Here is a 19,456-nt window from a genome sequence, read left to right on the forward strand (position 1 = left end):
AAAAAAAAAAAAGATCAAAGGTAAATAACAGAACAATGAGCTGCATAGAGGTCCTCTCCTTCCTTTCTACTTCCCCCCTTCCCCACATGTTACACAATAGAGGTTGAAGTTACTGCTGGGATGTTGCCCTCTCCAGCCAACCCCAGCCCTGGGCAGCACTGGTGCCAACTTGGAGGAGAGGCATCAGCGGTTACACGGTTACTGTACATGAAGAGAGACAGATTTCTCATCACTGAAGAGCAACCAGGACCCTGCCCCAAGTGCCAAACTAGCTCTCTTCCTAGATGAGGAATAAGAAGGGAATTGGCATTTCTTATAGCCATTGTACAAATAAGGCTCAAGATGTGATGCCCAGGATCACACAGCCCCAAGTGACAGGGCTCAAATGGAGGTGATCACAGGCCTGGTTTGTAGCGTTTGCTCATTTCTGTGACGTAAATTCTCCCACATGGCTGATTCCAAGCTACCAACATGACATCGCCAAACAGTGCTGAATAGCAAATAGAGCAGCATAATTTTTTTTTTTTTTTTTGAGCAGTGTAATTTTTAGCACCCCTACCATTGACTAGAAATTGAGGGAAGGAACCTTGTCTTTTTTTTTAACTTGCGATCACTAAACTTTTGTGGAATGAAGGGTCACTCATTCCCCCTTCATCAAGCTGCCTTGTTCAGTCAGCCAAAGTATCACCAGAATATGTACCAAAATATCATGTTTGTTTGGATTTTATTGGCTAAACCTTGTCTTTTTTTTTTTTTTTTTTTTTTGAGACCAGGTATCCCTATGCAGTTCAGGCTGGCCAAGGCTGGTCTTGAACTTGTAACAATTAACCTGCCTCAGCCTCTTGAGTGTGCATCACCACATCCGGCCTTGGCTAAGTTTTTTAACACAGTGATTCAAGAAAAAAATTATTGCCTCAGTAACTAGAAACACCACCATGGACGTCACCATGGTGGTAAGCTTTTCTTAGCACCACTGTAAGAAAGGCTTTTCCTGCAGTGTTTCCCGTGTGGTTTTGTTTTGCAATACTGGGGATAAAACCTAGGGCCTTGCGCTGGTGGGACTTACCACTGAGCCACATCCCCAGCCCAGAAAGGCTTCAGTGTGAGCCTGACTTTCTCTCTGTTCAGTCTATTTCTTCCCTCTCATCCTCCTTTTTTATTAAGTTATATTGTGATTATTATTACAATTATTATTGGTATCATAAAATTTATCATTTATCCAACATTTAATGTATGGTCAAGGATATTAAGTTCATTTGCATCTTTGTGCAACCATCACCATCAGCCATCCCTACAATTTTTCATCTCAATCTAAAACTGCACACATGGGGCTGGGGAGATGGCTCAATAGAATAAGTGCTTCCCTGGCAAGCGCAAGGGCCTGAGTTCAATCTCCAGTTCCGCCCCCCCCAAAAAATTGCACACATTAAACACTAGCTCCTGGACAAACTAGATAGTTCAGTGGACTAAAGTGCCTGCTTCAGCAAGTGCAGGGACCAGGGTTCGATTCCTGGCATGCCATGCTGGCCCCACCCCTGGACACACTGACATGGCAATTGAGACTGAGCCAGGTGGCATGTGCCTGTAATCCCAGTGCTTAGGAGGCTGAAAACAGGAAGGATCACTACCAGTCTGATCTGTGTAGTGAGACTCTGTATTAAATACATTAAAAATAAATAAATAAATAACACTACCTCCCCATTCACCCTTCTCCAACCTCATGGAGATCACTATGAAATGGCTCTGAGCTGGATTTAATTTTAACCAATTGGCTTTCCGTGCTTGCACGTGTGTTTGTCCAAGGCCTAGGCCCCTTGCCTGGAGATGGGCAGTGAACTCATGGTAAGTGAACCTGTGTGAGTCACTGGTCCCCGCTGAGGCCTGTGGTGGCCTGTGCAGCTGTGATGCCTCAAAGGACAAGATAAGGCCATAGCTGAGGACTTTTGGCTCCAACCAAATTAATTAAAAGGAGACCACAAATGCAGCCTCTACACTCCTACAATAAACGTTCACCTAAAGTCAAGGTAGTTCTCCTGACTCATATAATTTAGTACTTGAGAAAATACCTCTCAAGATCCCACTAGATTCCTGCGTTCTCCCTGGTATTCCCTTCCTTTGTTTGAAAACCAAATAAATATGGACCACACAGAGAAGTTCTTTGTCTTAGCTTCCAGAGCACCTTGAGTTCTGTTAGAGGGTTTTGAACCTTCTGGAGCCCTAAACTCATACCTGTTTGACTCTTTTATTGAAACCTTGCCATCCACTCCTTGGGGAGATTGCAGGTCTGATCAGCTCACAATAACTAACGGATAATATCAACTCATTACCAGCCCCCGGTGAACACTATCCTACTTTCTGCCTTTATGAATTTGGCTGCCCTTGGGAACGCATATAGCTGGAATCATGAGTATCTGTCCTTTCATGTCTGGCTTATATAAGTCAGTGTCATGTCCTCAGGGCTCATCTATGCTTGTGCGTATGCCAGACTTTCCTTCCTTTTTAAGGCTAATAGTCCACTGTACTTCGGTCCCACATTTTACCCATTCATCCCTCAGTGGACAATTAGGTTACTTACACCTTTTGGCTCTTATGAATAATGTTACTAGTTGGAGCACAAATATCTGTTCAACTCCCTACTTTCAGTTGTTTTGGTATATACCCAAGAATGGAATTACTAAAACATATGGTGATTCCACATTTATTTTTTATTTTCCACAGCAACACTACCATTTCACATTCCCTCTAGCAACATACGGGAATGCCAGTTTCTCTATTTCCTTGCCAACAAGGATTCTGGGGTTTTTAAAATAATTTTATTGAGAAAGAAGTAGCAATGAGACAGTTTCAAAACAGGTTAGTAGGACAGTTACAATAATTAATACATTGCATATTGTTGTCTTTGTAGTAGTTATTCAGAGTACAAGATACAGATATGATATCTTTTCTAAACACTATTAGTTCAAAACTTTCTTCTCATTGAACCAAGAGAGAGTAGCTGTCTATCTGTGCTAAGTTTTTTTTTTTTTTTTTTTTTTTCTGGAACCAGAGATTGAACTGAGGCCCTTGCGCTTCCCAGGGAAGCATTTATTCCACTGAGCCATCTCCCAGACCCCTATTTTGTATATACAGATATATATATTTTTTTTTAAACTACAAAATGGTCCTTCATTTATATCCCCCTTTTTTGTTTCCTTTTGTCAGAGTTGTGCATTCCATTGCCATTCATATATTGTAGGTACATGAATATTTACTGTTTTTATCACATGACTTCAGTTTGTTTTTCCCTAATGACTATAAGCACCTCTTGGAGCCAGGGAGATAGCTCAGTGGAACAAGCGCTTTCCTGGCAAGCGCAAGGGCCTGAGTTCAATCCCCAGTTCTGAAAAAAAACAAAAAACAAAAAACAAAAACACCTCTTCATATGCTTATTGCTATCTGTGTATCTTCTTTGTTTTTTTTTAAATTTTATTTATTTATTTATGTGTATGTGTTTGTGTGTGGCCAGCTCAGCCCACCAGGGGGTGGGGCTGGCTGGCATGTGGTGCTGGGGGATTGAACCGCGGTCCCTGTGCTTTGCTAAGCTTGTTCTAAGTAGGTGCTTTAGACCACTGAGCCATCTCACCAGCCCCTGTGTATCTTCTTTGGAGAAATGTATATTCAAATCCTTTGTTCATCTGTTTGAGACAAGGAATCTCACCAATGAGGTCCAGGCTGACCTTGAACTTGTAATCCTCCTGCCCCAGCCTCATGAGTGTTGGAATTATCGGCATATACCACTGGGCCCAGCTCTTTCTCTATTGAGTTATTTTATTATTGAGTTGTAGGAATATTTTTATATATTCTAGATATTAATCTCTGTCTCAATTACTCTTCTCTCATCACTGGGACAAATACTTGACACTCAAAATTAGGGAAGTAAAGTTTTATTTAGCTCACAGTCACTGGAAGTTTGAGTCCATTCTCAGCTGGCTCCAAAGCAGAGAGGCATAAGGCAGACAGCAACCTTCCATGGTGGCCTCGGCAAAGAGCAGAGAGCAAAAGTGGTGGCACCTCAGGCAGCTAGCTAGCCTCTCTCCCCTCCTTACATTGTAATGAAAATTCCCTGCCTCAGGGCAGGTGCAGCATCCACACCCACAATAATCAATCACAAACTCCAGAAGCTGCCCCAAGACTGCATGAGGCTTTGGGGGGACACCTAGACACAAATCATAACAATCTCATACCAGATAGATTATTTGCAAACATTTCTTTCCTTCTGTGAGGTGCTTTTTCACTCTGTTGTGTCCTGTGATGCTCTTAGCCTCCCTTTTAAGGAACAGTTCATCATTTCCCTCCGAGGACAAAATCCCCATGTGGCAATTCTGACTTCCTAAAACACTCTCTGGACATACGTATTATCGAGTGCCCTGAGAAGGCAAATGAAAGGAAAACCCACTAGTCATACACTGTTCCTCTCCACAGCTTCATATTTCTAAGAAAAATACAAGGTTTCACAATATGAACTTGGTAAAAAGGGGCAGAGTGATTCGGACTGGCGTTAAAAAGGAAACTGGAGAACGACACAATCAATTAAGACAAGCACATTTATTAAGTTTATCTTGTGTCAGGAACTGTCTAAGAAATTCAGTGTTTTGCTGTTTTTCAGACAGTGTCTCACTATGTAACCCAGGTTGGCCCCGAACTTGCAGCAATCCTCCTGCCTCAGCCTTTCAAGTGCTACGATTACAGACGTGTGCCACCAATCTGGCTATCCTTAGAACATCAGCCGAATTTTTGTTTAAACAACTTTATTGAACTAAAAACCTGCATATCATACAATTCACAAACTTAAAACTGCAAGACTCAATAGGTTTCAGTATATTGACAGAGTTGTACAACTATAACCATAATCAAAATTAAGTCATTTTTGTTATGCTAAATCAAAACACTCTCCCCATCATCTCCCAACCTTCCCCCTCAAATCTAGACAACCACTGGGCCACTTCATGTAGCCACTCAATCAAATTTATGTAAATCTTTTTTTTTTTTTTTTTTTTGGTGGAACTGGGGATTTGAACTCAGACTCTTGCGCTTGCCAATCAAGCACTTATTCTACTGAGCCATCTCCCCGCCAAATAAATCATATGTTTTACAGAAGCTTTAGGGAGTCAATTAGAGCTTTTTACTCTATGGCAATTCTATGAAAACTTTGCTATGGGCAGTATTCAAAGGATTTCTCTTTTCTCAATTTTTATATTTTATTCGTACATGTTTGCAATACAAAATGATTACATTCATTATGTGGAGCTGGTACAGGTGCACAACACACCTTAATTATTTATACATTTCCTTCCCCTCTCTCCTTTTCCTTCCTCCATCTCTTGATCCCTTTCTCCTTTGAAAAAGATCTCCCTACTTTCTATTATCTACCTTTTAGTTTGCTACTTATTAATATTTTTAGTTTCTCATATAAGAGAAATCATATGACATTTAACCTTGCCTGTCTGCAGAAATCATGATTTTTATGTGAACAAGGTGCTGTGGTGCATGCTTGTAATCCCAGTAGTGGAGAGGCTGAGGCAGGAGGATTGCCATGAGTTTGAGGCCAGCCTGGGCTACATAAGTGAAATTAAGGCCAGCCTGTACTACAAGGCAAGATCCTGTCAAAAAAGAAAAGAGAAATGGACATAGACAATGAAACCCCATTGTGTGTTTTCCAAAGATACATACAAAGTGAAGGATATATGTCAGATACACTGTACATTCTGTGGAGGACAAGACTAGGAAACAATTTGGATTCCCACACAAAAATAGTAGAGGCATCTCACCCAGTGAAATAAAACAAATGATGGCTAGTGGGTAGAGTGCTTTGATCCAGAATAACAAAAATAACCTAAGTTTGATTATGGTTTTCTTTTTCATTGTCAATAGATTTATTTTTAAAAGAAATGGATTAAAAGAAAAACACACGAGGCACAGAAGTATGGAACAGAAAATATACAAATGTAGGCTCTTTTGCTAAATGTTTTATAACCACAATAAACTAGTACAGAGAATGCCCTGTACACACAAAAGAGATCGAGGTGTTCGCTCAGCAAGGTTGAAGATTTTCAGTCTTTGCATTTGGACTTTAGGCTGCAGTCCTCGGTTCTGGATGGATCGCTAGATGTGTGGCACAGTCCATGATTTTAACCAGATTTGAACAGAAAAATGGCCCAGGTAGAGGTGGATGAAGGGTTTGGTTTCATGTGTCACGTACCTACCGAAGTTCCTCCCTGCAATGCAGTGCCGGGTGGGGTTGTACTTCTTGTCAGACTCCTTCTTGATGTGGGCTGCAATGTCCTTTTCTATGTTATATTTCTCCAGCACCTGAGTAGCGCGCTCTGCCGAATCCTGTTGCATCTCTTCTGACTGGTCCGCATTTTTTATCACCGCCTTTCGGTAGCACGTGGTTACCCTGGAGCAGGAGCTGGCTGACTGCGACGGTCTCCTAGAGGACATGGTGGCACCACTCAGGCAGGCACAGAGATGCTTCAGCTACCGAAGACGTGGCACATCTTGATTATGGTTATGCTGCAGAAAAAACGAGTATCAAACCAAATGGAAGACTCTTTGCACCGAAAAGTTACAAGGCAATTTGTATTACCCTAGCAGGCTGGGGGGAACCAGTTCCAAATTATCAGCGCGGAGTCCTGTTTGAGTTCAGTTTAAATACAGTTTGCAAGCAGGGACTACAAAGTTCACAGCAGATCATTACATGATTGATTACATGGAATACAACAATCATGTCATACATTGTTAGGCATAGTTGTTTTAAACAAGTTTACTTAAAAGGAATAGTTTGTTAGGCAGACGCAGAGATCGGAGAGGTTCAACCTCCGGTGTGCCATGCCAGCCCTGCCCGGGGGTCCCGCTGAGACAGCAATTGAGACTGGGTGTGGTGGTGTGTGCTTGTAATCCCAGCACTTGGCAAGCTGAAAACAGGAGAATCACTATGAGTCCAATCTGTGTAGTGAGACCCTGTAGACCTTGTACTAAATACAAAATAAAAAAGAATTATTTGTCATTAGCTGGGAACATTCTGTGAGAGAAGGAGTTGGAGAAGAGTAGGCAGCATTGAAAGTGTCCCTGGCTGGGCCAGGGTGTTCTGGGCACAAAGTATAGTGTCCTTGAGCAAGCCAAAACAAAGCTACCTACGTACACATTTTAAGTTGAAAACACAGACACTGCAGCTGGATGTGGTCAAGCTGACCTGGCTGGCTATTGGGAAGAAGCAGCCGGATGCAGACTGTCAAGGTGAACGCAGCCCAGAAATCTGTGTGACAGGCAGTGCCAGGGGAGTCACAAGCTATGAATTGATTTTTAACTTTTGCTATAAAATGTCTGTAAGTTTGCTATCCTGTGATTTTTGCCTTTACAGTTATCATTGTGCAACTCCATCAGTGTGCTAGAATCTATTCATCTTGTGTGTTTAAGTTTGTGAATTGTATGGTATGTAAGTTTTTAAGTTCATTAAAGTTGTTTAAAAGGATTTTTTTTTTTTTTTGGTGGAACCAGGGATTGAACTCAGGCCCTTGCACTTGCCAGGGAAGCACTTATTCCACTGAGCCATCTTCCTGACCCAAAGTTGTTTAAAAGGATCTCAGTTTTGGTGTGTTGTTTCTAGGTGGTCTTAGAGAAGTTATGTTACCCTGTGATACTTTTCTTGCTTGTCTTGGAGAGGGAAGGATGAACCTTCACTTTCTGGGCTTTGGAGCCAGACTTAGCAACGCCAATCATTCCCGTGTTGCCAAGGGATAAATGCAGTAGAGGGCAGCCCTCCCTGAGAAGGGCACATTTAAGCAGAAGAGGACAATTACTGAGTTACATGGCTGTAGAAGGAAAAGTAATTTGAAGAGTCAGTTGTACTCTCAGGTGCTTAGGAGGAACAAATGATATAAAATTTCCATTCATTCAGTGGCCCACACATGTATTCACCCCATTCCTCCTTTTCCATTCCTTCTTTTACAAAGATATCAGCACTTTTAAGAGCACCTTCTAGGGTAGCTTAAATGACAGTGACACTCTGGTCCCGGGGTTCATTAAAACATGATATATCACACAACTTTGAATGTTGTGGGGCTGAGCCTGTAGCTCAGTGGTAAAGTACATGCTTAGCATTCATGAGGCTTAGGGTTTAATTCCTAGCTACACACACACACACACACACACACACACACACACACAGTAAGAAAGGAAAAGAAAAAGTAAGGACTGGGGAGATAGCTCAGTGCATTAAGTGCCTGCTTGACAAGCGCAAGGTCCCGAGTTTGATCTCTGGTACCAAAAAAAAAAAAAAGTAAGATGAAATGCTCTTCTTAGGTGACCAAGGCTACCTGAGCTTGGAAGAGTCCAAGTCCAAAGAAACATTTTGATTTAGATGTGAAATGCCTCCAGAAGGCTCCTGTCCGCAGTGCAGTGATGCTCAGAGACAAGGCCTTTGAGAAGACTGGATCATGAAGTCTGTGACCTACTCAATGAATTAACTTTGTGAGTTCATAATTTGGTGAGATATTAGGAGATGATGGAAACTTAGAAGACCAACGTTCTAGTTGAGGGTGTAGATGCTTGGGGACTACGTCTTAGATCCAGCCCCTTCCTTTCTCTGACTCCTATCTGTCATGAGAAGAACCACTTTGTCCCACCACAAGTCCCCTCATGTCTCACCATGGACTCAAAAACCATAGAGCCAAATGACCATGGACTGAAACCACTAGAAAAAATACACCTTTCCTCCTTTAATTTTTTTTTTCTCAAGTACTTTGGCACATGGTAGAACTCTAAAAGAGAAAATTGGTATCAAGAAGTGAGACTATTGTTCTGACTAGTGGCTCTTCATGTTGTGTTCTGCCCCAAAATTTGTCTATAGATTGCCTGTGCCCTGAGACTTCATAGGAAGCTGAATTTAAAGGTGTCAGATTAGGGTCGGCCAGATAGCTCAGCAGACTAAAGCACCTCCTTAGGCAGAGCGCAGGGACTGGGTTTGATCCCCAGCACCACAAGCCATGCTGGCCCTGCCCCTGGGGCATTCTGAGATGCAATCAAGACTGGGCGTGGTGGCACACACTTATAATCGCAGCATTTGGGAGGCTGAAAATAGGAGGATCACTATGAGTCTAGTTTGCGTAGTGAGACCCTGTAGACTCTGTACTAAATACATTTTTAAAAAAGAAATGCTTACTATAAAACAAAAACATGGATTAAAACTATAGCCATGGAAATCTACATGGGAAATAAACACATAAATAAAGGTGTCAGATTAGCTGGGGAGATAGCTCAGCAGCCTAAGTGCCTGCCTGGCAAGTTCAAGGACCCAGGTTTGATCTCTGGCACTACCAAAAAAACAAAACAAACAAACAAACAAACAAAAAACCACAACAAACTTTCCATAAAGGTGTCAGATTAGTTTTTCTGGAAGAGGAAATTTCAAGGGAGCACAGCATTTACGCTGTGACATCAGAACTGCTTTCAACCAGATTTTGGGGAGAATTATGAGCAAAAAGCAGAGCAGAAAGATCTGAACAATTTGTTGTTTGGCCAGAAGAGAAGTTATTTAAACTCATGGAAGGAAGTGATTGCTGAAGAAATTAGTGCCATTAAAAAGAAACCAAATGGCCAGGCATGATGGCCCATGCCTATAATCCCAGCACTCTGGAGGCTGAGGCAGGCAGATTGTGAGTTTGAGGACAGCCTGGGCTCCACAGTGAGTTCAAGGCCAGTCTGAATACATATTGAAACCATGTCTCAAAAAAAAATGTGTTTCCCCATGATTGTCTTTTTCACCACGTTCGGCCATCTAGGCACTCAGAGGCTTCTGCAGCCATTGTCTCAGGGGGCCCAGTTACTACGCTGGCTGGTGGCAGACCTTGGTATCATCCACATGGTGTTGATTTTGCAGGCAGGCAGAATGCAAGAGTTGTGAGGTCGTGAAGGCTTCTACTGAAATTTCAGAGAAAAGCCTGGGAGGCCAGGCAGTGTGGGGCAGAATTAGAGTCCCTGCAGGCAGCTCCGAGAATCAGGGCATAAAATTGTGGAAGTAAAGCTGAAGTAACTGTGCAGGTCCTCAGAAAGTTGGAGGTGCTGGGAATGTGATCTATCTGTCAAAGAAAGCTGCACACAGTAAACAGAGCCAGACCAAGGAGAAGAGATTGTGTGGGCTGCAGCCAGCCAGATTTCAAGGTAAGGGCTGCATACGATTCTTGGAAGCTCATGTCCCACCAGCATGTGCCCTGGAAGTTGGACAAGGAACTACAGGATTTAATATTTTCCCTGCTGGGTTTCAATCTTGCTTTGGTCCCTGATCTTCTCCAATGCCTCCTTTCTGAAATAGGAATGTTTACCCTATTCCATCATTGCATGTTGAATATATGTAACTTGATTTTTTATTTTTATGGGGACTCACAGCTAAGAGTTGGCTTTGAATCTCAGAAGAGATCTTGGACTTGGACTTTTGAGCAGTCCTGCTACCATTAAGAATGTCAAGGCTGGGGAGATAGCTCAGTGGTCTAAGTGACTGCCTAGCAAATGCAAGACACCCGGGTTTGATCCCCAGTACCACATGCTGTGCTGGCTACTGAAACCAGGTGTGGTGATACACGCTTGTAATCCCAGAAGTGGGGAGGCTGAGACAGAAGGATCACTATAAGTCTGAGGCATGTAGTAAGACCCTGTCCCAAATAAATAAATAAATATTTTTAAAATAAAATAAAATAAAAAGACAACCAGGAATCTTGGAGATGAACTAAATGCGTTTTGTGCTCCTTGTTACCTTACTCAAGCACAAGTGGGCAAAATTAAGTATAAACATGCCCAGTTCCAGCTCACTGTGACCTGCCCTTATCCACATTAGTGTTCATGACTCATCTCAAGGAAACCAGGCCTTGTGGGAGCCAAGGGTTCTCTGGTTGAGTGCATGGTAGTTCCCCGGGTCAAAGGAGAAGGAAGAGATCAGGGGGAAATGCAAGGTGCATAGGACACCTTGGAAATCCCCATCGGTGAGGCTCCTTGACAAGAATTACAACTCAGCTTTTTCCCATCATCCCTGACACAGCTGCGCTGTGCAGCTTCTGTGACACCTTCTCCCCTCTGAGCCCCGACCTGTTCCGACCCTCTGAAAATTCTTTATATCTTCCCTTCACAGAGCTTCCCCCTTTGTCTCTAGAAAGTTTCCGTATCTTTCAAAGTAAGTGTACACCTATGTAACATGTGTTTGTGCCACACCTTGGGGACACTGTGTGCTCTGATGACCGGCAGCTCTCAATTCCAGGCCATGTGTAAGGCCATGTAACTGGATCCATAGATTAAGGCAAAATGTTGGGCCCTCCCAGCCCTGAAGTGTTGTCTGGAAGAATCTAGGTGCTCTGGGCAGGGTCAAACAGAGCAGGAGCCTGAGCAAACCAGGCAAAAGGTTACTGGGGAAATAAAGGTGGCTGTATCTGGGATAGCAATGAGATCAGCAGGGCGGAAGCAGGCTATGACCTTACAGTCCAGCTTGGGGTGCTGAGGGGGCTTGGTTACAGACCCCCTACACACACCAAAGTCCTCAGATGCTCAAGTCACTTAAATCAAGTAGCATAATATTTGCAAACAACCCCCTCACGTCTTCCTAGGTACTTTAAGTCATCTGTAGATCATTTATGAGCCCTAAAACAATGTAAATGTTATGTAAATAGCTGTCAGACTGTATTGATTAGGAAGTCGGGACAAGGGGGAAAGCCTCTGTGTCCAGTACAGACATGATTTTATTTTTCTAATATTTTTAACAAGAATCTGGGAACATGGACCCCATGGATACAGAGGGTCAACTGTATACGCTTCTCACACCGCAGGGGTCGTGGGGGGGGGAAGAAAGCATCTGACCTACATGTTGGGACAACATCCTAGGAAAAGCAAGGGAGTGATCACAAGTTGATGACTCAGAATTGTCAGTCATGGTTGAAGGGAGGATACAAGAATGGGGGGAGAAAAGAAACAAGTTATATCTTATACAAATTCTCTGATGAATGGGATCATTGTGTGTATCTAAAGTGTACCAGTAATATCTGATTGAAAATAAAAAGAATTATCAGTTACTCGAACTTGTGACCTCACGCTTGCCCAGCAGGTGCTGTGCTGCTGAGCTATATCCCCAGCCCTGTCAGTTGGTCTTTATTGAGCACTTACTGAATGCAGACTCCACACTGTACGCCCTTGACTGCAGGCTTTCCTGAGGGGGCGCTATGCAAGTCACCGGGGCACGTGGTCTAACTTCAGACAGAACACAGAGCAGTTTTAGTAGTTTTATTTTCATTTTTATGTTTGTCTGCTGTTTGTGGCAGGTGGCCCTTTTTGTTTTATCGACAAGTTTAAATTCTTGTTCAATAAATACAAGTTTAAAAAACGAACGGAATTAAAAAAAAAAAATATTTATTATGTAAACATAGAGCTGATACATGGACATCACAGAGCTTGCAAGCAAAGGACTGATGTTCAAGAAATAATGGGCATTCCTAGGACACAGACATGTGCTTTGGGGACTGCATTTCTGGTCATAACAGACACTCATTCAAAGCAGCTTAAACAGGATAAGGGAAGGTGTCCAGGGACAATGGAAGGTGTGCAGAGGATGGTCACCCAGCAGACCCCTGCAGGATCTGTCCCCTTTTCCCTCTATGCTCCTGTTGTTCTTGCAGCCTTCTGCTTTGCTCTGAAAATTTTCTCTGTGAGCAGAACCACTGACTCCGTCACAAATGTACAGATGTAGTGCCTGTGTGTGAACACGCACACGTGCATGCGTGTGCACACACACACACACACACACACACACACGCTCACAGCTCCACAGTTCATAGGTCCTCAGCTAAGTGGCCTGCAAAGCCTGAAGCAGCATCCCTGAATCCAGATGGCCACCTCTTACTCTTTCAGCTTCCTCTGGAGGCCTGAAGGGTCCAAGTCCTCAGAAGAGGGGAGGGCCCAGGAGGAGCAGTCGCCCTGACCAAGAGGTGTCTTTCTCGGCATTTGCTGCTCAGAACACCCCAATGAGGTAGGTTTTACCTCACACTAAGAGGTAGAAAATTCAGTCCCCAGTCACTTGGCAATAAGTGACAAAGCCAAGACTTAACTTGGGTCTGTGTGACACCAAAGTTTGAGTGTGCTGCTCTGGCCACCTGTTCTGGTCACCATCAGCTAGGGTTAGCTCACAGCTAACCCTCACAGACCCCAGCAGGTTGCTAGCCCTTGGGGAGATATGTATCAAAATCAGCTATCCAGTGCTTGCCTGACAGGCAGGAAATAAGAGTCCCAAGTTTATGGGACACTGGCTAGAAGGAAGAGCTCTCAGATGAACACTGGACACCAGGGAAAAGCTCCTCCAAGTCCCACATCTCAGTCTCACACTGCAAGTAGGGAAGGAGAGCACACTTTATTTGAATGCTTGCCAAGAATGGCAAGCAGGTATCTAGAGATGTTCAAGAGAAGCTGACACCCTCCAGCTTGTGCAGCTGTAACTGTCCCGTCCACCTCCTGGAAGTTAGGCTAGGAGAGGCCTCCCAGAAAGCGACTTCTCCCACCCAGAGACCTCAGGCTCTTCCTTACCCAAGTGCTGCTTGCACGGAAGCTTCTGGACTTTGAGTTGCACTAGCCAGAATGCTCTCAAATTTTGCTCTTAGGGGACTTTCTGCCCCACAGAAGGTCTTTACTCAAGGTCTGTTATTGAAGCAAAGAATGAAGGAGAGGCTGTCTCTCTTCCAGCCCCTCAGGGCTGACCAGGCCTGAGGCAAGTCCTGTATAGGAAACAAACCCCATCCTAGCTTTTGCTCTGGTCCTGTTTTCTCTTCTGTAGTTGTCACTTGGGACAGGTTTGCTGGCTGAATCAGAAGATTCTACCAGGCCACTTCCACAGCCTTTAGTGCTTTCCCACCCTGCTGTTAGCCCTCGGGCGTCATTGCCCAAGGCTTCAGCCTGCTACCCAGTTGGATGATCAGAGTCTGCCCCCTGACTATCCTACTCCTCCTAGTCCCATCAGACCCAGGGGCCCAGGGTGAGGTCACGATGTGTTCCTATGTGGAGGAAGGTGCTCATTCAAGTTCTGGATTTCCCAGGAGTCCAACACTGCCAGCTTCCCTGCCTGCATGAGGTAGCCTTTATACTTCATGAGCCACCAGTGCCCAAGGAGGAGGTGACTGAGGCAGACAGCTCTTCTTCCTCCAAGCTTGTCCAAGATGCCCATGAAAGAGAAGACTTCAGGCCTGACCCCAGCCAGCAGGACTAATTTTTGATGGAATTAACAGCAATGTGGTTGATTGGCATGGCCACATCTGTCCCTGTGTCAGTGGTGGCTCGGGAGCATTTCCGGCTGCTGCGCATGACATGAAGCTTTTCGCTGAGGTGCTTGCGGAACTTCTTGGTGAGGAAACAGTAAATGACAGGATCTAAGACACAGTTGGTGCTAAGCAGGCAGAGGGTGACCTGATGTGCGTCATTAATAGCCTGGTGATTGCTTCTCAGCCCCATCCTCAACTCAGCCAGGGTCCAGGGCAGCTGGACCATGTGGTGGGGCACAAAGCAGATGATGAACACCGCCAGAACCGTGCAGACCATCCACAGAGCCCGGCGCTTGACCTCAGCATTGTGCTGCTGGTGCACCGGCTGCATGAGCAGTGTACGGATGATGACCAGGTTGCAGAAGAGGATGAGGAGGAAGACGAGGAAGAAGCCGAGCACAATGCAGATATGGATGATGAGGACAGGCTTGCTGCCCTCTTCATAATGCTCAAAGCAGCGCGTGATGTTGCCCGAGCCTGCCTTATCAGGCACTATGTTGGTGGAGTCCATGACAAGGAAGTACGATGCGGCAGCCACAATGGCTACCCAGATGACCAAGGACAAAGTGATGCCACGCTTACGGGTGGTGGCCTGAGCGGTCTTGATGGGATATCTTACTGCCTGGAAGCGGTTATAGGTGATCACTCCCAGGAAGGCCACAGAGCAGTAGGTGTTAATGAAGAAGAGGCAGCCAGCCAGGTTACAAAGGAATTTGGGTAGAATCCAGTTGCCCTGGTTGTAGTAGTAGATGATCCACAGTGGCAAGGTGATTAGGAAAAGAAGGTCAGCCACAGTGAGGTTCACCATGAAGATCTTTATCTCATTTAGTTTCTTGGAAGGGTACAGGTGGACAAAGACCCACAGCACATAGCCATTTGTGATGATCCCCAGCACAAAGATAATACTATAAACAACTGGGAAGAGGGTGTATCGAAACTCAGAATCCACACGGGAAGAGCTATTTAACTCCATGGCTCCGGGCTCTAAAAGTCAGCTGCTCATAGGGTCCTGGCAGTGTCTGGAAGACCATGCAAAGATTCTGGTTAACATCCAGCAGAAAAGTATAAAAACAAGGTATATAAAGTAAATCCATATTAATACGATGAGCTGTAAAAGGCTCAAGTCAATAACTTCTGAGGATAACCCACTAATATTAGAGACTGCTAGACAGTGTTAGATTGTTTAGTTGAATTCAAACACCTATAGTATTTATATGCCAATAGAATATTCACCTCTGACAGGACAAAAAAAAGGATACAAAGGAAAGATCATTTATTTTGTATTTATATATACAAAATAGGATAAATTTACAGCTATTTTTGCTTAACTGAATGAGAAGAAAGAGGTACACCAACAATGTTTGGACATAATATCCTGTCTGCTTCTTGTACTATGGATAACCACTAAGAAGATAACAATGTACAGTGTATTGACTATCAAAACTATCCTATTAATCAGCTATGAAACTGTCTCATTCATATTTATTTCTCAGTAAAAAAAAAATATTCTGATTAATAATAATCCAAGAAGCAACTATCCCACTTTACCAATTCCAAGATAGTTTGAATGACAGAGTCCCCCCTAAAAAAAAAAAAAATTCATACTGAAACTTAATCCCAAGTGCAACAGTGTTCACAGATATGATCTTTGGTAAGTGAGGAAGGTGAAATCCTCATACATATATTCAGTATCCATATAAAAGAGCTCAGGGTTAAAGGGTACATTTTCTTTTGATCTTTTGCTTTTCTAACTTTTCTCCTATGTAAGGACAGAGAGTACCAGGAAATTGGAAGCAGATACAAGGCCTTAACCTAACACCAAGCCCTGACTTTGAACTTCTAGAACAGTGAGACAGATTTCTGTTCTTTATAAATTTCCCAGATTCAAACTTTTTGTTATAGCAGTGAGGCAGAGATTAGGGCATGGCTAGCTGGCTGGGCAAGTGAGCATGACCTGTCAATCACCTAACTCCAGGACACAGCTCCAGGACACAGAGTACCTGCAACCTGAGACCAACCAGAAAATGCTATCTTTGGTCCAGGAAGATAGCTCAGTAGAATAAGTGCTTGCCTGGCAAATGCAAGGTCCTGAGTTCAATTCCCAGTACTGAAAAAAAAGAAAAAAGAAAATGCTATCTTTAATTCTTCTGGCATGAAATCAACCAAGTTTTTGATAGGATCTATCCAGCCAGCCCTATTTGTTTTATTTTTAAACAAAGTCTCACTATGTAATTGAGGCTGATCTTGAATTCACTAAGTAGGCAGGGGGGTCTCAAATTTATGATGATTCTCCTGCCTCATCCTTCCAAGTGTTGGGAATATAGGCATGCACCACCATACCTAGCTAAGTTTTATTTTTTCCTTTCTTCTTTCTTTCTTTCTTTCTTTCTTTCTTTCTTTCTTTCTTTCTTTCTCTCTCTCTCTCTCTCTCTCTCTTTCTTTCTCTCTTTCTCTCTTTCTTTCCTTATTGTTGTACTGGGATTGAACTTTGAACCTTATATATGGTAGGCAAGAACTCTATCACTGAGCTACATCCCAGTTCTTTATTTTTATTTTATTTTTGAACAGAGTGTGACTGAGTGGCTCATTCTGGCCTCAGACTTGTGACAGTTTTCCCTCAGCCTCTCCATGAGCTACATGTACCATTGTACCTAGCTAATTTAAATATTTAAATCAAATATTTAAATAATTTAAAAGAAAAGTATTAAGTGAGAAACTCAGACAAAATTTTAATAAAATGATTAGAATGACATCTCATACATAAGACCTATCATCATGTACTCTGACATAATATACTGAAAAGATTACAACATCACTTGAGTATTTGGCCCAAAAAGCATAATCTGAATTTAATTGTTAAAAACATCCTTCAGGTTTTGGGGCGTAGCTAAGTGGTAGAGCACTTGCCTGCCACATTCACACAACCTGGGTTTGATACACAGCACCGCTAGCAAAAAAACCCAGCCCATCTAATCCAAATTGTGAGACATTCTACAAAATGACTTGCCAATACTGATCAACAGCTTTAAAGTATCAGGTGTGGTGCTGCACACCTGTAACCCCAACATGCTAGGAGGCTGGGCAAGAGACATAAATTCAAGCCCAACATGAGCAACTTAGTGACTTAGTGAGACCCTGGCTCAAAGTGAAAAATGAAAAAGGGCAAAGAATGTAGCTCAATGCAAAGGTTCTGCGTTCAATTTCCAGTACCCAGAACAAGAAGAAGAAACAAAGGGGAGGGAAGGGGAGGGGACAGAAAAGGAAATAGTGTGTTCGCGCACACCTACAATTGGTAGACTGACACAGGAGGATCACCATGAGTTCGAGGCCAGCCTAGGCTGCATAGTGAGTTTCAGCCTAACACGAACTACATAATGAGACCCTATCTCAAAAAACAAAAACAAAACAAATTTTTAAAAAACCCAAACATATCACAACATATTGAATACAGAATAGTTATGAGAACCCAGCTGTCTTCTATCAAGCTTAATTAAAGAAGTTTATAAACAATGTCACTTTTCCCTAAATTGTCTGTTTTAGAAAATCTCACTTTTCCCTAAAAAATGTTATTTACATTAAGATGAAAAGATCTTATTATTAGATTTGTTTATTTAAAAATGAAGTTATTTTAGAATGTCAGTTGTTAATTTTTTTTCAAGGTTAGGAACAGAAGCCAGAGTAGATAAGCACTCTACCATTTAGCTTATATCCCCAACCCTAGTTTTTTTGGGGGGTTTGAGCTGTTTGTTTTTGTAGTACTAACCATTGAACCCCAAGGTGCTCTATAACTGAACAACACAGCCAGCACTTTTTATTGTTATTATTATTAGACAAGGTTTCACTATGTAGTTCAGGCTGGCCCTGAATTTATAGCAATCTTCCTGCTTCATTCTTTCTTTCTTTCTTTTTTTTTGCAGAACCGGGAATTGAACTCAGGCCATTGTACTTGCCAGGCAAGCACTGATTCTACTGAGCCATCTCCCCGGCCCCTAATCTTCCCGCTTCAACCTACTGAGTGCCGATTTTATTTTTTTTATTTTTGATTTGTTTTGGTAGTACCGGGGATTGAACTCAGGACCCTGCGCTTGCCAGGCAAGCACTTATTCTACTGAGCTATCTTCCCAGCCCTGAGGGCTGATTTTATAGCCTGGCTTATTTTTTTATTTTGAGACAGGATTTTGTTAAATTGTCCAAACTGGTCTCAAATTTATAATCTTCCTGCCTTAGCCTCCCCAGTTGCTGGGACTACAGGTGTGTACCAACATGCCAAGCTACTTTTAACTCTTAACACCATAGACACTGGTAGATATAACACATAGTCACAAGCTCTCTCAGCCCTCAATAATTTTCAAGGGTAGAAAAAGTGCCTGGAAGCAAAGAATTTGCTTATCACTGCTCCACTGTCTCAGTCTTCCTTTGATTTGAGCCTAAGGCGTCCACTCCTCTGGGACTGCCTTGTTTCTTCCTCAGGCTGGGCCCTCACAGAATGGCGACTTATTGGGACCAGTCTCACCAGTCTCGATAAGCCTATGTCACCCTCCCATGCCTGGGGCACCAAGGCGCTTTTCACCAGGCCCTTTCTGCAAGGTGTGAGGCACGGGCAGCCATAGGTGGCCAGGGCAACGTGCTCAGTTTGGTTCTTCAGGGAAATCATGATTTCAGGGAAATCATGTCCCGACTCACCAGTGACACAGCCAGTGTCCTCAGGTGAGGACATTCTTCTCCAGAAAATCTCCCACCATCCAGCCCAACCCAGGATATCTGGGCCCTGCTGCCTCACCATGCTTGTCCTGGCCTGTTGAAAGTTCTTTTCCCCAGGGCCAGGGCCAGGGCAGGGCCAGGGTGAGGCAGGGAGGCACCCATGGGGGCAAAGTTTAAGGAGGCATCAGATGTTCAGCAATTCAGATAAATAATACCTTAATGCAACATTTTTTAAAAATCAAAAGGAATATTACTGATTCTTTTGTCTCTGCCTCTACTATGGCTCTGCCTTCCATCTATTTATTTTTAAGTGAAAAGATTTTATTATAAAGGAGCATATAGAGCTGGTGAGATGGCTCAGTGGTCTAAAGCACCTACTTAGAACAAGCTTAGCAAAGCACAGGGACCGCGGTTCAATCCCCCAGCACCACATGCCA

At 43.3% G+C, this 19,456-nt stretch overlaps 1 protein-coding gene across 1 annotated transcript in view; it reads right to left on the minus strand.

Moving 5' to 3' along the window:
* Positions 1-12,427: 12,427 nt before the first annotated feature.
* The window catches only part of Ptafr (platelet activating factor receptor), a 28,259-nt gene continuing 21,230 nt past the window's right edge, over positions 12,428-19,456 (minus strand). Inside the window, exon 2 of the mRNA XM_023703098.1 lies at positions 12,428-15,337. Coding sequence (XP_023558866.1) covers positions 14,263-15,291 — 1,029 coding nt within the window. The 5' untranslated portion in view covers positions 15,292-15,337 and the 3' untranslated portion in view covers positions 12,428-14,262. The remainder of the gene's footprint in view (positions 15,338-19,456) is intronic.

This window comes from Octodon degus, unplaced genomic scaffold, assembly GCF_000260255.1.
Source record: "Octodon degus isolate 3935 unplaced genomic scaffold, OctDeg1.0 scaffold00163, whole genome shotgun sequence".
NCBI lineage: Eukaryota > Metazoa > Chordata > Mammalia > Rodentia > Octodontidae > Octodon > Octodon degus.